The sequence below is a fragment of the Onychomys torridus genome, chromosome 10, assembly GCF_903995425.1.
Source record: "Onychomys torridus chromosome 10, mOncTor1.1, whole genome shotgun sequence".
Taxonomy (NCBI): domain Eukaryota; kingdom Metazoa; phylum Chordata; class Mammalia; order Rodentia; family Cricetidae; genus Onychomys; species Onychomys torridus.
The window spans coordinates 28,203,455-28,222,798 of NC_050452.1; the positions used below are offsets into that span (position 1 = coordinate 28,203,455).

General features: G+C 41.1%; 1 protein-coding gene across 2 annotated transcripts in view; it reads right to left on the minus strand.

Annotated features, from left to right (window-relative positions):
• Positions 1-19,344, minus strand: part of Poln (DNA polymerase nu) — a 158,282-nt gene that overhangs the window by 58,139 nt on the left and 80,799 nt on the right. For both annotated transcript variants that reach the window (XM_036201016.1, XM_036201017.1), the window contains 3 exons: positions 3,861-3,918; positions 2,859-2,936; positions 1,884-1,998 (listed from right to left, as the gene is read on the minus strand). In XM_036201016.1, the coding sequence (XP_036056909.1) occupies positions 1,884-1,998; positions 2,859-2,936; positions 3,861-3,918 (251 nt within the window). The remainder of the gene's footprint in view (positions 1-1,883; positions 1,999-2,858; positions 2,937-3,860; positions 3,919-19,344) is intronic.

A 19,344-nucleotide genomic window follows, 5' to 3' on the forward strand; every position in this document is an offset into this window, starting at 1 on the left:
TATAAAGGAAAGCATTTCATTGGGGCTGGCTTACGGTTTCAGAGGCTTAGTCCATTGTCATCATGGCAGGGAGCATAGCAGACATTGTGCTGGAGAAGTAGTTGAGAGCTACAACCTGATCTACAGGTAAAGAGAGAGAGAAAGACAGAGACAGAGAGAGACAGAGACAGAGACAGAGAGAGACAGAGACAGAGACTAGGCCTGGTATGAGATTTTGAAACCTCAAAGCCCACCCCCAGTGACACACTTCCTCCAACAAGGCCATAGTCCTAAGTGACTAAACATTCAAATATATAAGACTATAGTGGCCATTCTTACTCCAACCACACACTGTTATTCCTTATATCTACCAATTTCCCTGCTGCCCCATCAAACAGAATTTCCATGGTTACTCACTCTCAAGTTCAGCTTAGCATACAGTACTATATTCTCACCCTTAACCCTAGCTCTGTTACATAAAATATTTCCTGACTTTTATTACTCAAATAAGAGTATGTGATCCTGGTATTCTGGTGAATGCATAGGGTAGCCTAGACTCTGCACTCTCCACTTACCCCACACTCATTGAGCAGATGCTCTGCAAGACTCAGAGCTTAATGCTACATTGCATATGTGTGTTAGGCACTAGGAGCAACTGAGCTGGGGAAAGTCAGGTTGGTGTGTCAAAGAGGGCTCTTGAAGTCATGAGTGCAGGGCATGCTTTGATGAAGCTAGGGAAGGGCGTTCCTGAGTACAAAGTAAAGAGGCTTGAGCAAAGTAGACACCAGTGTGCTGGACTAGCCAGAGAAGACCAGTAAGTGGGCCACAGCAGCTGGTGCCTAATCTGGAGGTGTACAGTCCTGACCCCATGATGGTCATGTGCCAGGAAGACTGACAACAGAAATGAGTACTTGAGAGGCAAGTGCAGGGCCTTCTGAGACCAGGGACACCCTTTCTGGAAAGCTCCTGACAGAAGCAGTTGACAGGTGAGATGAAGGTGAGGGAAAAGGAGTAAGTCACAGGGATCAGTTTGATGGAAGAGGCTTACGGTGAGAAGTTAGCACCTGTGCTGCAGAGAGGGGATAGTAACAGCTGAGGCAGGGGTCTCCCACCAGCAGCTACCCTGTTCCTTCTCTTAATCCCGACTCTCTGCTGCAGTGACATATCTGTTTATATGAGCCTCTCTCATGAACCAAGCTAGTTACAGTCTCGTTTTTCCTTATCAGAGCAGAGCCAGTTGACCTCCTTTAACTGGACAGCACTATTCTGCTTGGAAAGTGAGGTGTCATAGATGATTGCAGTGAGTTCCATGGAACCCCCTGTTACCCCAGGTCAGAGAGATATGTGAGATCAGAACCCTGTACCTGCTCTGTCCACCTGCCTGGCAGCTAGCTGGTCTTGCACTGGGAGGAAGAAACGTTAGTGCCCAAGAATGGTGATTCAGAAAAATAGGTAGACTCCAAAGGCAGAGAGGTACACCTCAACAAAACCTGAAGTCACTGGCTACTGGAATTCCAACAGAGTGAGCTACAGAGTTGGGGGCTGCCACCTGAGGCCCATATGTCCCTGCCCTCTGAACGGCAAGGGTTAGGAGGCACAGAGGGGACAATGGCCTTCTAATAGGAGTCCCACAGATCACACGTCCAGCACCTGAGCTCCTTCTCCTGTGACTGGCACTTGTGTTTCATCCCTTTTACACTTGTTTTTAGTGGGACAGGTCATCAGTTCTTTCATAATTAGGAAGCGTTTGGCATCCTAGTCATATACTCTTCTTTTCAAAACAATTAACTACTAGAGAAACACTTAACTTCTTTCTAATGAAAATAGCTTTGGAATAACTTCAGACTTTTAAAATCATGTCAGCATTCCTGCAGATCTGATAACACTGTCCTTTGTTATCTTACCACTGTGAAGTCAGGGTAGAAAATACATCATTTCTTTCAGATTCCTGGAATAACTTCAAAAGCTCTGGATCCCCAGATAAATGTGCAAGAATGCGCAATTCAATCTGTGAAAAGTCTGTGAGACAGAGTTCTCAGTCAATTTTGAATTTACCCATGGTACCCCCATCATTGATTCACCCCAAGCCACTCTCAGACTGCACCCCCCATTGGGCTCAAGGTCAACACACCTCTTCCCATCTGCCAGACTGCCTTAGCCTTTGGACTATTGGCTCTTTTCTATGCCAGCAATTCTATAGACCTGTTCTCCCTCTTGCAAGGTCAGCAAAGGGATGGGCAGTGTTCATTCATTAACTATATCCACATTGATTTTATGAAGGGCCTCCTGTGTGCCAGGATCCCACTGGGGTGTGTTAATAAACAATATAGACACATAGCCCTTCTTCCATGGAACTTACATTCTAGGAGACATTCTGAGTAAATCATTTGGTATGTCAGAGGGACAGAAATGAAAAAATTGGATCAAGGTATGGTTTGGTAGAGAGTAGTGTGTATGAAGAAAGCTGATGATGTGGGGTGGTCAGCTCCCCTGCTTCTAGTCCTCAAGAAAATTACAATGAACAAAGACAGAAGAGGGGAAAAGGGAGGGCTGCAGGGGCTTGAAGTACAGGGGCTCAGTGGCTAGCAGGGCTGCTTGAGTCAGCAAGGGGAGGGAATAGGGGAGGGCAAAGGAGGAGGAAGCAGATTGAATGAGCTATGCCTGCAAAATGAGGGGACCCTAAAAGCCAAAGACCTGTTATTATTTAAAGTGTGTAAGAAATTTTTGCTTCATACAATTGTTTGCTTTAGGATTTATTTGCAAGAATGAGTTCTACATGCATCTTTGCATTATTTAGTTGGTAAATATTTAAACTGCATGAAAATGCACAAAGTGAGCTATAGTGAAAGTGGCATCCCTCCACCATCCCATGCATGTACCTGCTGCCAGGAAGGTGTGGCCTTCAGAGGAAACAAACAGGGTTCTTGGGGATATGGTGACAGTCTCCTCTTCTTTACCTGAATTGTCATTTCAAAAGCATGTAGTGAGTTTCACTGTCAATTGACTTGCAGCAATTCTTCATACAAAGTTATTTTAATATCATACACAAATAAAAGTCTAGATTTTTAATTTTGTGACTACTTCTATTAATACAATTACAAAATAAATAGCACTGGAAGATAATAAAAATTTCTGTTCTGTCTAGAGTTCTGATAAAGAAAGGAAAGAGTCAGACACTGACACCCAAAGCACTGGAGAGAGCTTCACTGACTGGAAGATCTATGCTGAGGCCAAGCAGCGATGTGGTTCCCACTGGAGACACCACAGAAGGGCAGTGAGGCATGGATGCTGTGGTTTCCTCTTGTTCCTGCTCAAGGTGACTGTGTATTTAGAAAGGAGCGCTCTTGGCTTTGGTGGCATTATTGTGCCTCCTTGATCAATGCCCACAGCAAAGCAGCAGGACAGACACGGTCATGGGTTATTGGGAGTGGACATCCTAGCACTCTTTACCAGATGAGGATTTCTCCTTTTTAGAAATATGACCATCAGCATTACAGTGGGATAGCTCAAAGGAAAGAAGATTTTTCATATGCTTTTGTAAACACCACCAGAAAACTTTAGATTTTATTAAAAGCCAGTGCTGTCGTGTGTGCTTTTGTTTGTTCTTTATTGGGAAGTTGGTGGGGGAAGGATGGTGGGAAGGGAGATATTTCCCTGGTATAATTACCATCTATTTTAATGTGTAAAACTGCTAAAAGGGAGGTACTATATCACTTCAGCTGCTTTTTATTTTTTCAATGTAGGTTTAAATACTGGTCATGCAAACACAGAGGAACACTTCAGGAAAGTATAGTATTACATTGTAAGAAAGTAATTATAAAAACTTCTTGGTTTTAAGAAATGCTCCTAGATTTTTAGCAAGACAGGAAGCAATGTCTTACCTTTAAAATTCCGAGGCTTAGAAATCTGAATTGGATGCTTGGAGATACCTTGGATATTCTGTTAATAAGATAATAGCTTTAGTTGAAATATCTACTCCTAACTTAATCTGTACCATTCAAGAGTATTTAAAATACATAGTATTTTATTAAATATATAATGCCAATATGCCATGCCTAAGCATATTAGCATATAATACAAATGCCTAATGTGAAAGTTTCAATGGAGACACCACTAATCACAATTAACAAGTGTGAGAACAGCTTTGACTCTGGCCTGTGTGAGCCTGTAATACATACAATGACTGGACAGTAGCCCAAATTATGAACCTTCTTAATTTTAAAAGTCCATGTAATATGCTAAAGTTAGATTTCTAGGAAATCTGTATATTATATTTTAATTTAAAAGCACTCTTTAAGCTGGAATATAGTACTTAATGATCATGTACAAGGTCAGAGGATTCATCTTTTGTACTGCCTAAAAGCACAAGAAAACAAAATCCTCACCACACTTTAAAATGAAAGTTCTGGTCTCAGCTTTGTGCAGCCCCACTCCTGCTCCTACTGTTTGGTACCTGCCTTGGCCTTAGCTTATGGCTAACAGTGGTGGTATCACTTACAAGCCCTCAGGGGATTTTCTTGAGTACCTTGGCTTTCCACCTTTACCAGGGTAATGACAGTAGATGATGATGATGATAATAATAATAATAGATAACAGCCATATTCCATCCTGTTTCCACTATTCAAATAATGAGAATTTCTGTCATTGCATCTTCCTATGCTTGGCAGTATAGTGAACAACAGGCTACTTTGTCTGATAGTGGAGTTTTCTAGGTACTAGTTAGTCTTGACCCACTGACTAGGTATGATGAATTATACTGTGTCAGATACTGACCATTAAAATCCATTTGCAGGTGACCCTTTTAGGTCTCACAAAAACACAAAAGGTATGGGGCAAGTATTTCATCTTCCTTGCACATAGGAACTCACAACAGTTGTGGTGACCTGCACAAGACCTGCATGAGATCAAGCCAATTAAAATTCCAGCTCAAGCACACTTCTTTAATCCCAGAACCAAGGAGGCAGAGGCAGGTGGACCTATGTGAGTCTGAGGCCAGCCTTATTTACAGAGCTAGTTCTAGGACATCCAAGGCTACCAAAGAAACACTGTCTTGAAAAACAAAACAAAACAAAACCCAGGTTGGCAGGGAAACTGCATAAGATCAGTTAAAATTTCTAACATCGATAGGGGAGAGGCTACTAAAGCCTCACCTCTTGCTGGCAGTTGATGGCTGATGGGGAGGAGAGAGTCATTTTTCTTTATGGGTAAAGTGTCCACTGGTAGGTTACTTATGCTCCAGTGGATGACCACATATCCATGAACATTTGGCATCACTAATTGGAATCAATGGGTTAAAAATAAAATTAAAACGAGGCATAAAATTGGAAGGAGATGTTGGGAGGTCCTAGGGGAATTTGGATTGGTGAAATGGGGTGTGGATATGATTAACATATTTTATGTACATGCATGAATTTTTCAAAGGATAAACAAAAAAGATTATTTACTTGATTAAGATAACATTTGATTTAAAGTAATGCAAAGAAAAGCTTATGTTGGAATTTTGTTTGCAAATCACATAGACACAAAATATAAACTACTAAAGTAAACCTACAAAACAGACAGAAAAGCACCCTGACACTAAAAGGTATTTCCAGAACTGAAGAGTGAGGAGTTTTCATATGGAATCAGTGACATCCTGGTACTAAAACCAGAAAGCAGAAGGAAGAAAAGGCTAACCAACATTCTTAAACATAGGCACAATAATTCTTAACAAATTATTAATAAACCAAATCCAGTAACATAGAAGAAGGATTATATATCATGACCAAGAGAGAATTGTCTTAGGAAAGCAAGGTTTGTTTGAAAATCCAAAACAGGGGTTGGGGATTTAGCTCAGTGGTAGAGCACTTGCCTAGCAAGCGCAAGACCCTGGGTTCAGTCCTCAGCTCCAGAAAGAAAACAAAATAAAAATCCAAAACAATTAATACCTAGCATTCATGGGATAGAGGGCTTTAAAACAGTAACAACATAATAGAGCAGAAAAGGGCAATGACAAAATATTCATTCAGACTGACTATGTCCCATACAGACACTGAAATTCTAAACTAACTAGGAAAGGGGATTGTTTTTCAGCACAGTAAATAGCAGGTACAAGGCTTACTCATTCTGAGTAATTTCACTGTCTAAAGCTGTATAAAATTGGCCTGTGTTACCTACCCCTCTATCAGAGTCAGCCCAACATAAAGCCAAACTGCAGTAAACACACCCTGCTGACAGCTCTGGGAAAGCACTGGATGATTGGGACCAACCAGCAAATAGGTGCTCAGGTTCTAACATTATGTCCTACAGAACACAGCATGGTCGTTTTAATGACAGCTGTTCTACCAAAATAAAGGGAATACATGGGCTTTCTATTAGTCCTGAGAAAGGAGGAAGTTTAGTTTATTGTGCTTAGATGAATTACAAAGGAAGGTTTTGTTTTTACAATATATCAAATAATAGTATGATAGAAAGTTCACCAAATATTTAATTTACATAGTGCATTTTAACCATCCCAGGAAAAGTTAAAATATACATCTTGTCTTTCGGTCATATGGAAGATTGTTATCCTGAGAAGGAACTTCTTTTCTTTCCTGGAAGACAAGACTTTAGCTTTTCCTCTTCCACTACTACTGACAGGATGACTTGAGCGGCACCTTCTGTTTTGATACCTTGCGATGGATACTCGGTCCAATATGACTTGTTGAGGCATGAATGGGAGTGAGGGACCCACTTTAGCAGAGGACTTCAGCCAGTAATCAATGCCTTTAGAGCTGACAGGACAAGAGGAATCACCAGTGTCAGCTATGAGTACAAGCAGAGAAATGCTGTGCCCTACAATCAACGCTAGAAGAATATGAAAGTCACTGAACAAGAAAAAGTATTTCAACCAGAATTGCTTCTGTGAAGTGTCCCCAGTATGTCTACAGAGCAAAGCTAGTAAAACTAAATAAATCAACTCCTAAAAATATGTATTTTTTTTTTTTTTATAAATACCAGAAACATCCATGGAATTGTCTATTGTGTGGAGTGGCTTTTAAAGAAAAATAAATGTTTTGTTTTTAGAGCAAAGTTGTAAAGACAGAAGAGTTGTCACATGTCCTCATCCAGTTTCACCTAGTGAGCATCTTGAAGTTTGCCACAACTAAACCGACTGAGGGCATTACCATCCTCTAAGCTCTGTGCTTTGTTCTTACTGCATTTTTAAAACACAATCTCTTTCATATGTGACAATAAGTCATCATGTCTCCTTAGGGTCCTCCTGGCTGTCAGTTTCTCATCATGTTTTTCAATTTTGAGGAGGGTTAGTTAGGTAGGAAACCCCACCCTCTAAAAGGTTGGGATTTGTCTGGCATTTTCTTCACAGTAGCAGTGGAATTGTGTTCTTAGGAAGATTGTCATAGAAGTGAGATGTCATCCTTGTCCTGTGGTGTCAGGACACAAGCTGTCCACAGGACCTTGCTGTTGGCACTGATTTCCACACTGAATGAGGCAGTATTCTAGGCCTCTCTTTATAAAATTGCTCTTAAATTTTCTTCTTGTCTATACTATACACATGAAAAGTAGGTCAAGAAGCAGAGTCAAAAGTTAAGGCAATCACACTGTGCTAGTCACTTCTGTGTCACTGTGACCACAAAACCTGCTTAAAAAAATTATAGAAGGAAAGATTTATTTTGGCTCCCAATCTCGGAGGGTTCATTGCATCATGACATGTTAGCAAGGGCATGATGGAGCTCAATAGTTTCCAGCATGGTTGGCCCGGAAGCTGAGAAATGGGGATGCCAACACTTGGCTATTTTTTAGTCATTTCCCCTCTTTTATTCTGCCTAGGCCTCCAGTCTATGAGCTGTGTTATCTACAGGATGGGTTTCCACAGTTAATCTCATTTTTCTGGAGAAAGACCATGTCCTCACCACCATCACATCAACTCTCCACCAACATGACCCATCACTGCTATAAACTTAGATCTTTTCTAGTCAGGCAGGTCTCCATATGCAACCAAGTTGGCTTCAACTCTCCATCTTTCTATCTTTGCCTCCCAAATGCTAGGGATACAGGCACCTTTCAGCACAACTGATTCAATCATTTTTTTTAATTTTAAAGATTTCTTATTTTATTCTATGTGTATGAGTGTTTTGCCTGTCTGTAAGTACCAGTGGAGGTTGGAAGAGATTGTCAGATTCCCAAGTTACACATAGTTATGCATAATTGTGAGCCACCACATGGGTGCTAGGAACTGAACCTGGGTCTCCTGCAAGAACAGCAAGTGCTCTTTACCACTGAGCTAGCTCCTCATTCATGTCTTTTTATGGTTTAAAGACTGTTCTTTTTTATCACTGAAAAATATTTCTCTGTGTGGATACATCATAGTTTATTAATCCAATGAAGAAAATCTTGGTTGCTTCCATGTTTTAGCAATAATTTGCCATCATATTTATTTATGCAAGGATTTAGTATAGACATAAATTTTCAAGTAAATTTGATAAACTTTGGAGTTCGTTGGCTGGATGATATGGTATTTGGTTTGTGTGAACCTGCTGAACTTGGGCTTATACATTGGCTCAGCAAATAAAGGTGTTTGCCACCATCATTTCAGCTACTGGTGGGCTGGCCAGATGGCTCAGTGTCTGAAGCATGTGCTATATAAGCCTGATAAGTCAACTTTGATTCTTGGAACCCATGTAAAGGTGGAGGGAGAGAACAGATCCCACAAAGTTAAAAACATTTAAATTTGGCTACAAGTGCTGGGGAGATGGCTCAGTGGCTAAAAAGGGTTTGCCATGCAAGCATGAAAACTGGAATTTGAATTCTTAGAATTCCTGTGATTAGAACCCACATAAATGCTGGGTGGTCATGCTGGCCCATCTGTATTTCAGCTCAGAAAGCTGATACAGGGAATACCACAGCAAGCTGGCTGAGGAGGCTAGCTAGCCTTATCAGTGAGCTCTGAGTCTGAGTAAAAGACCTTGCCTCAGAGAATGAGATGTAAGAATGAGGAAGATTCCTGGTGTCAGCCCTGAGCCTCCACATGCACAGGGACATGAGCACCTGTACATATAGGGTTATACCCTTCCATACATGTACAGTAAAAGAGTCTCCATCAATTGGGTGCAGACAAAGTTGTTTGTTGAGGGTAGCTGCAGAAGACTCTTCCTCAGACTTTAACAGAAGATTCACAGAGATATTTTTCCTTCATACTGGAGAGAAATTGAGCAACTGCTTCCAAGATCTGCTAGGGCCATGTAGGTAGTGACAGTGAGGAATGGGCAAAGAATCTTCTAGGCCTGCTCCTATGGTTAGATTTTGCCTGAAGCTAGCCCTTCCTAAGACATCTGACACAGGTAGGTTGAGAAATATCCTTAACTGTGTAGATCAACTTGAGTTTAGGTTTGTGTTAATTCAGCTGCATGAATGCACACATCAGCAGCACTTTAAATTCAGATTAGGGTTTTTGGGAAGAGCATACAGTCAGTGTAGTCTCACCCCACCCCACCATTCCCCCTCTACTTGTGCTCCTCCTTCCCAAAGTGATATCAGTGATGGTGGGTGGTGGAAGAATTCATATAACTCCGTAACACTAGCAGGAAGGTCCCATGCTACCAGCTTGGGACTACCCTCATCTTGCTAGCTTTGCTGCTTTCTGCCTGGGCTACCTGCGCTTGTCTGCTTCTCTGGATGAAGTGTCTACAGCAGGACTACAGCCCATGAGCTTACTGTAGCAAGTGCATGATGTCCCTGTCTGCTATTCTAGCCCCGTATTTAACCTTGGTGACACCGCTGTGTTCTGAAACTCGGCTGTGCTTTCCTTTTGGAGCCAGCCTTAGACTGCACTAGTCACAGCTCCCTTCCAGGGTGCAGACAGAAGTGGAAGATGTAGAGGTCATCATTTCTACACTAGAGGCATACAGAACCCAGGAGCTTATTGATCTCATGGAGACTGGGCAGAAGAACAACTATAGGCCTCACCTGCAAACGCACACTGTGTGTTAACTTGATGCTGCTGGAAAGACAGCTCCTCTAAACTTAGGGGTTGGGAGACAGAGTTCCAAACCCCATAGCCAGCAGGTTGCATGCTCTCTTCTGGCTGTTTCCCTCACACTGGATTCTAACACACAGGGGCAGGGTTAGGACCTTTTCAGAGCTCTCCTTCCCTCTGTCACTCAGCTCAACTCTAAACTCCATGGTCCCTTCCCTCTCAGCACCTATCCCAAGTTCAGAGGAGCTGCTTGTCTCCTTCCCAAAAGTGGGTCCTGCAGATTCCAGTGTGTCCTTAGTATGTTAAATTGACAAAGGCCAGGCTGAGTCTGGGTGCTGCAGGTGAACTTCTGAAACAGAACTTAAAATACAGATTAAAACCCTCTTAAGTCTCTAGTGCTTCATATTCTTCTTTCTGCTGTACTCCCTCCCAAGTTCTAATTGAGAGCCAGAACTGAGCAGGACTCATTTATTCTCAACGGTATCTCCTCTCTCTGTGGAGAGACAGAAGCTTCAACCCCAATGGCTGGCAGCCTCTCAAAAGCAAGAGGGCAGGAATGAATACATATCAGATAGTATTTCAAAACCATCTTTGTGCTATGAAGTATTTTGTTCAGTCAAAGCTGCTTCTGTTTCCAGGAAAGTGGCGTAAACATATTTTCCCTGTTCCTGTCCTTAGGCACAACTAAAACCCTGGGCACTATGCATACAGGAAAGAAAAAGAACCCTGAAAGCTGGATAGAAACAGAATGGTCAGGGACTACAAAGTTCATAGAATTACAAGTGAGGTCCACAATTTTTCTGTGCCTAATGTGTCTCAAACTGGGTGCTAGGGAAGCCAATAGCCACAGACAAAAACCAAACTAATAAACAAAAAATTCTAACAAAAGACTACTGTTACTTGCAACCTCGCAAGACAGAAAACTTTGAGACAAACAGCCTTTTCTCTCGTCAACACCAAAGAAAAGATTTGTGTCTGAATTTGGTTAGGATCCTCCCACCTAGACACCTAGCCAAGCTCCTCTCTGTAATTTTCCATGTACTGACCCCTCACCCTGCCAGATGTGCTAAGTCCCTAGCCACCCCTGCCGTATTTAGAGTTGAGTTTAGCTTCCCTGTCCTATTGCAGTAAACTTGGATAAAGTCTTCCTGGTTTGTTTAGTTCTGCTTCATCCATTTTTTCTTTGACAAAATATAATGTATCAAATTCTTGGGTTTTTTTTTTTTTTTTTTTTTTTTGAGCTGAGGACTGAACCCAGGGACTTGCACTTGGTAGGCAAGCACTCTACCACTGAGCTAAATCCCCAACCCTCAAATTGTGTTTAATGTAGCTATAGCAGCACTAAGAGGGCCGTTCACAGCACTAAAATAAATCAGACATAGAGAAAAGAGAAAAGAAAGTCTTAAGCAATAATCTAAGCTCAAGAAACTAGAAGGACAGGCTGGAGAGATGGCTTAGGGGTTAAGAGTGATAACTCTTCTTCCAGAGGACCCGAGTTCAGTTCCCAGCATCCACATGGCAGCTCACATCTGTCTGTAACTCCAGTTTCAGGGAACCCTGACACCCATGGCAAAACCACAAATGCACATAAAAATAAAATAAAATACAGGTTTTTGTTTTGTTTTGTTTTGTTTTGTTTTTTTGTTTTGTTTTTTAAAAAAGAAACTAGAAGGAGAGAAAAATAAACCCAAATCAAGCAGAAGAGAAAACAGAAATAATAAGGAACACAGACCAACCAACTGAAAACGGCTGGAGGGTGGGGTGGGAAATCAATGGACCAAGTACATGGTTATTTGAAAAGATCACTAAAATTATCAAAATTCTCACTAGATTGACAAAGAAAAAGAGAGAAGAAAGAAAAGATCAATATCGAAGGCAGATTAGTGCGCAGAAAATGCAGAGAATACTGTTAGCAATACACATGTGCATATCACAACCTGGACAAAAACACACTATGAAATGGATAACAAGAGGGGCTGGAGAGATGGCTCAGTGGTTAAGAGCACTAGCTGCTCTTCCAGAGGACCCAGGTCCAATTCTCAGCACCCACATGTCAGCTCACAACTGTCTAGTGCTGCTTGCTCGCCCTCAGGAGGCAGAGGCAAGTAGATCTCTCTAAGTTTGAGGTCATCCTGGTTTACATAGTGACTTCCAGGGCAGCCAGGACTGCATAGTGAGATCCTGTCTTAAAAGAATGTGTGTGTGTGTGTGTGTGTGTGTGTGTGTGTGTGTGTGTGTGTAAAAGACAACCTGTAACAGGATATTGACCCTAGGCCAAGGTAATTTCATCAAAGGAGTCTACCAAATATTTAGAGAGTGACACTTTCATACAATGTTGTCCAGAGAATATAAGAGGAAAGACTACTTCTCAATTCATTTTATAACACTAGTATTACCCTGATACCAAAACCAAACACAGATCAATATCCTTCATGAATATACACACAAAAAATCCTTTAGAATATCAACATATAGCATTCAGGCATGTATTTAAAAACACTTGATCCAACAATTGCAGTCATAGGCACTTATCTCAAAGAAATGGAGATGTAAGCTAACATGAAAACCTGCATATTGATGTTTTTAACAGATTTATTTGTAACAGTTGAAAACTGGAATGAATCCAAATGTCCCTCAGATGAAAACAGTCATGTTCAGAATTTCAAGTGGTGATTAAACTGCCCAGAGGAACATAATATCTTTTGTCAAAACATTAAGTGTTTTAACTATATTGTTTTGAAAAAAATAATTATTTTCTTAAAATTGTAAAAGGGTCTTCTATAAAGTATATATTAGCTGTCAAAAGTATTCTTAGGACTTTGAACTGGAATTCATTCAGTTCATTATCAGAATCCTGTGATGTGGGATCTACAGTGAAAAATGCTAGCTCTTCCTGCATTCACCTCCAAATAACTAACACTGGTGTAAGACATAAACTGCTGGAGGAAGCTGCTTTAATAATGACTATGAGCTGTAAGAGCTAAACATTCTTCCATAAAAATGCTTGCCTACCATTCTATGAGCAAGGGGCATCATGATGGGGAAATGCACAGAGACAACCAAACCAAACTAGTGGGAACTCATGAACTATGGACCACTAGCTGTGGGGCCTGCATGGGACTGGACTAAGCCCTCTGCATAGGCGAGACAGTTAAGTAGCTTGATCTGCTTAAGGGGCCCCTGGCAGTGGGATCAGGACCCTTCCCTAAGGCATGAGCAGGCTTTTTGGAGCCCACTGCCTATGGTGGGACACCTCAAGCAGCCTTGGTCCAGAGAGAGGGGCTTGAACCTGACTCAACTGAGTGTATCAGGCTCTACTGACTCCTCATGGGAGGCCTTGCATTGAAGGAGGTGGGAAATGGGGGATGGGATGGGGGGAAGACTGGGGGGGGTGAGAGGAGGGAGGGGAAGGGAGGGGGATCTGTGGTTGGTATATAAAATGAACAGAAAATTTCTTAATAAAAATGAAAAAAAAAATCTTCCCTATAATGAGACATCAGCAATACCTAGCACCTTCAATTTAAGACCCAAGTACCCAACTCTCCTCTTGCCTTCAGTGACATTTGTGATAGCTAACAGACACAATGCCCACTTCTGGGGCTAAAATGCTGAGTGAAAGTGACAACTGGAGGAAGGACAAGAACGCTGAGTCAGGGGTGCATGGAGGAAGGACGAGAACGCTGAGTCAGGGGTGCATGGAGGAAGCACAGGGATAAAGTCTTCAATGAGACTGTGCTGTGGAACAATCCTTGTCTACACTACAAATATGTATTACTCTCATTGGTTAATAAAAGCTGATAGGCAGGTAGCTGGGTGGGAAGTTAAGCAGAAAAGCCAAACTGAGAATGATGGGAAGAAGGAGGCCAGAGCCGGGAGAGATGCCAGTGAGCTATCCAAGAAGCAAGATGTGCTAGAGGACAGGTAAAGTCATGAGCCATGTGCCAAAACATAGATTAATAAAAATGGGTTAATTTAAATAAATAAAGCCCGAGCTATCAGCTGAGCATTTATAAATAATATTAAGTCTCTGTGTGATAATTTGGAAGCAGCTACCATGATGGGGAGTGGGTGGTCAGGACAGCAAACATCCATCTTTAAGACTGTACCAAGTCAAGAGTCAGAAGAGACCAATACACCAACACTATAGAACTCAGAGCCTAGAATCAGGCCATGCACACCAGCACTTGTTTGAAGAAGGATTACAAACTTAGTTCTCAAGATAGCAATAGTTATAGCAAGCAGCTATCCAAAATAATCAAAATATCTACCTCACACATGTACAAAAATAGGTTTAGTGGGATTAAAGACATATTACAAAATGCAGAACTTGAACATCTTTATAATTGCCATGCAAGGAGAGATTTCTTAAATGACACAAACAAGTTGGGTATTGTGGTATACATTTGCCATTGTGGTCACGGCATATTGTGGTATACCCAGCTTCATGGGAGGATGGGGAGGGAGGATCATTTGAGCTTATGAGTTTGAGACCCTGTCCACATTGTATGAGAGTGAGCTGGGACACCATTTAGACACTAGGAAACTTGTTCATTAACACACCCAGCAACAGTTGGGCAATAATGGTGAAGAAACCTTTGCACAGGTTAAAGAATATTCACTAAAACACTACCTTCCCACTCAGCACTATATTTATTTAATTCATTCATCTACCTTCCTATCTATCTATCTATCTATCTATCTATCTATCTATCTATCTATCATTGTGTGTGTGTGTGTGTGTGTGTGTGTGTGTGTGTGTGTGTGCCGGTGCATGTGTGTGCGAGTGTAGAGGCCAGAGGGTAACCTTGGGTGATGTTCTTTAGGTGCTGTCTACGTTTTTATTTAATTTACTTAATTTATTTTTTTTGAAAGAGAAAAGATATCCTACTGGCCTGGAATTGTCAAGTAGCCTAGACTGGCTTGGTCAGCAAGCCTCTACCTATCTCCACCTCCCATTGCTGGAATTACAAGCATATACCATCACACCTGAGTATGAGGATAGAGTTTCTACCTTGCAAGCACTTTACCTACTGACTTATCTTCCTAACCCCTCAACACAGTTTTAAATAGTGAAAATCTGGAAATAATCTATTGTATTTGTATAATGATATACAGTATAGCAACCAAGAAGAATGAACTAGAGCTGCTTCTGTTAAGGATAAACCTTAAAAACAATGCTAAAAGAAAACAGCTAGTGGTATGAGGATAAATATTATCAGCTACTATTCACATGAAGTTTAAATATCAAGCTGGGTGACGGTGGCGCACGCCTTTAATCCCAGTACTCGGGTGGCAGAACCGGGTGGCAGAACCAGGTGGATCTCTGTGAGTTTGAGGCCACCCTGGTCTACAGAGGCAGATCCAGGAAAGGTGTAAAGCTACACAGAGAAACCCTGTCTCAAAAAAACAAGGAAAAAAGATTCTAACTTTTGCTGGACTTCACAGCCAAAGTTAATAGTACACCCTGGGGTCACTTAGAACTTAAAACTGGCATCTTACTATGTACTCAGCCTGTTGGTTTAGCCCACCTTTAAGAGAATAATGTAACAATCAACCTTATTTGCCTTGGGTTGTTCATGTAATCAATTCATACAACTTAAGCTAATGCATAACTGACATCTTTTTTTGTTTTGTTTAGTTTTCAAGACAGGGTTTTTCTGTGTAGCCCTGGCTGTCTTAGAACTCACTATGTAGACCAGGTTGGCCTCGAACCCAGAGATCTGCCTGCCTCTGCCTCTCAAGTGCTGGGATTAAAGGTGTGTGCCACTACCATCTAGCTCATAGCTGATATCTTAAGTTATATATTCTTCCATGCCACTGACCCATGAGTAATGCATAAGTGTATATAGATTATAGTAATTGCGATTGCTATTCTTGGTTGGCAACTTACCTACATCTGGAACTAACTAAAATCCAAATGGCTAGGAACATCTGTAAGGGATTTTTTCTTAATTAAATAATTTGAAGTGGGAAGACCCACTTCTAATCCAGATCTTTGAGACAGGAGATACACTTTTAATACAGCTCTTTTGAGGTAGGAAGAGCTATCTTTAATCTTGGCCACACCTTCTGGTGTCAGCCTATATAAAGGACATGAAAGGAGGAAGCTTGCTCTCTTTGCCTGCTTGTTCTCACTAGTAAGTCCATTCCTTCACTGGTATTAGAAACTACTTCTTTGGGATTCTGGAATATACTGAAGACCAGCTGAGACATCCAGCTTCATGGAATGAACAATTACTGGGTTCTTGGACCTTCTGTTGGTAGCCAGCCATTGTTGGACTAGCTGGACCACAGCCTGGAAGCCATTCTAATAAATAACACACACACACACACACACACACACACACACACACACACACACACACTCATTCTGTAAGTTCTGTTCCTCTAGAGAACCCTGAATAATACAGTAATACATGTTAAAACAGAAAATATGATTAATACAACCTTTTAAAGCAAATATCCACCATAAGTGTTAGTGACATGAAAATAAGTTGATAGGTCTGTTTGCAGTACTATTTGTTATAGGTGTCAGTTGTGGTCAGCCGGAGTCAGTAATGTTTCAACCCTTATAAAACTTTGTTAAAGATTTCTGTAAATTATCCCTCATTCCTTCTCCATGCGGTTCTTTCTGTGCTATTCAATAAATACAAAGCAAAGGCCTTTTCAAGGGATACACACAAGGACAAGGACAGGGACAGAGGAGACAAGACAACATTCAGGCAGGCAGAGATTCAGACTCATAAAGCAGACAGATTCCAGATAGGCCAGAAACAATATGCTACAGAGAGATGACAGAAGATACAGGGAGAGAAGTAGAGAATACAAATCTGGGCTTGCTCTCGATAAAACCACTCCAAGGGAAATGCTTGGATTTATTTTCCTTAATGTGACACTGATGCATTTTGGGTACTCTGAGGTTATTACTAGTGTGTTTAACCAGCACACTACTATTTAGGGAAATGCATATGGGACAATAAACATTGCATTTGGGATAAAAAAAGGACACTGACTTGGGAAGAAGAGATCTGAGAAAAGATAAACGGGATTTCAGTGTCACCAAGTGACATTTAAGCTCTTAAACTGAATGAGTGACATACTTAACTATACCAGGCTTCGTTCCCTGTGTATAGGAAAAAAGGGGACCAGATAACTGGGATGGGGACATGAAACTAGGCTTCCTGAGGTCAAGGTCTCTTGAGTGGAAACAGAATCACTGACTGGGAAAGAAGACTGGTCTGGAGGACATGTTCATGGTTCAGGGGCAGAGAAGTGATGAGGTAACAGGAACAGTGGCTGGGATGCAAAGGAACCATAATGACCTAGTCGGGTACTAAAACGCTGTATAAATATGCCGGCAGGATGCTGAAGACAGTTATAAAAGTAAAGAACACTAGGGAAAAAAAAGTACTCACAAAGAAATGGAAGCAAAAATCCAACTAATAATGCCTGGATGTTAATATTTCCAATTAATTCAGCTATAGCCTTTCAAAAAACCAAAAGAAAACCAAGAATCCAAGACACTAAAGACAAACACAATGTGAAAGGTCAGAAAATTTGAATTTTGTACCATTGGTAAATTCTGAGCCAGCATCACGAGTAACACTGCAGTGAAATAAGGACATTGACAAAAACTGGCCTGATGATGTAGAAACACTAGACGGGACATCTAAGCCATGTGTGATAAGAGGTATTGGATGGAATAATGTGGCTCCTGGCAAGCACAGTAAGAGCAAAGGTCCTCGACTCCTCCCATGAGAAGGCCTTTGTGGAGAAAATAGTGGTTCTGAACAGGACTTAAAAAAAGGGACCAAAAGGTCTGAGCCCTGAGGCCTGAGTTAGGGGAAATGAAGAATTTAGATGAAAACTAAAGACCTCATGGCTCCTGCTTCAAGTGGTAAAGAGACATGGCCTTGTTTTTATCACACTGAAATCCTAGTGATGACCCCAAGCCACAGCAACAAGAGCAGGTAATACATTCCATCAATGGAGAAGTAGGCCAAAAGGCTTCTATTCACATTGAATTTATGACTAGCAAGAAGAGAAAAACAAGTACTCAGGCTTCAGAAAACCCAGTGCCATACGCACCATGACCAGGGAAAACCAAATGACAGAAGATTGATTCTGACAGAGTAAAGAAGGATTGACAAACCATTTCAATGAAGAAGAATGTAAGACAGAATTGTAGACAGATTAAAATGTACTAGCTGGGAGTTTTTACTCCCACTTAGGACATATGCAATTGAAAGAAAATTGGTTCCCACAATGAAAAAAGTCAGATAATTAAAAATCATCACTTTTTGAGCCTACCACACAGCTAAGTATTCAACAGAGAACTGATCCTTGCACACATGTGAAGAAATTAACACCACCTGCAGATAGCCATTCAAAGGACTAGAGAACAAGGTTCAGTTGCCACACAGGGTCAGGAATTGTACATGTTAAGAGCAGCTATTTATGAAAAGCTTAGAATTCATAGACCTTTAGAAGAATATTTTAAAAAGTCTTTCCTCAAAGGTAAAAAATAATTAGCTTTAGTTGGAACATTTCTTTGGATTGTCCAGACAACCCATGAAAGCAAAATCAGAAAGAGATGAACTATTAAAAATATCTCATCCTAGGGGGGGAAAACTCTAAAAAGATCTATTACCCATCAATGTCAATGTCTTTGCTAGGGTTTCTATTGCTGTGATAAAACTCCATGACCAAAAGCAATTTTGGGGAAGAAAGGGTTAATTCCGTTTACACTTCCACATCACAGTCCATTGTCAAGGAAGTCAGGGCAGAAACTCTAGGCAGGAAACTGGAGCAGAGGCCATAGAGGAGTGCTGCTTACTGGTTTGCTCAGACAGCTTTCTTATACACCCTAGAGCTATCTGCCCAATGATGGCACCACCCATAGTGAACTGGGCCTTTCCACATCTATCATTAATTAAGAAAATACACTGCGTATAGCCCAATTTTATGGAAGCATTTTCTCAGTTGAGAGTTCCTCTTCTTAGATGACTCTATGTGTCAAGTTGACATCAAACGGCCAGGACATCTATCATCCTCTGAAATTGTGAGTCAAAGTAAATCTTTTCGCTTTTTAAGTTGTTTATATCAGGCATTTTGTTACAGTAATATAAAGCAAACATACTATTCAAACTGAAATAGGAAATAAATTCAAGGAAAAGGCAAAAGATGGGTCTCAGTGAGCTATGAGACAAAGTCAAGTGGCCTAATATAAAAGACAAGAAAGAAGGTGAATCTTTAAAAAGTGAGACTAATAAGCTGTGAAAATATGAAATTATGACATTCACAGGAAATGGATGGAATTGGACATTTATGAAATGAGGTAACCCAGGCCTAGACAAATTTCATATGATCGGTCTCACATACAAGCTAGCTTCTAGCTTCAAGGTTTTAGA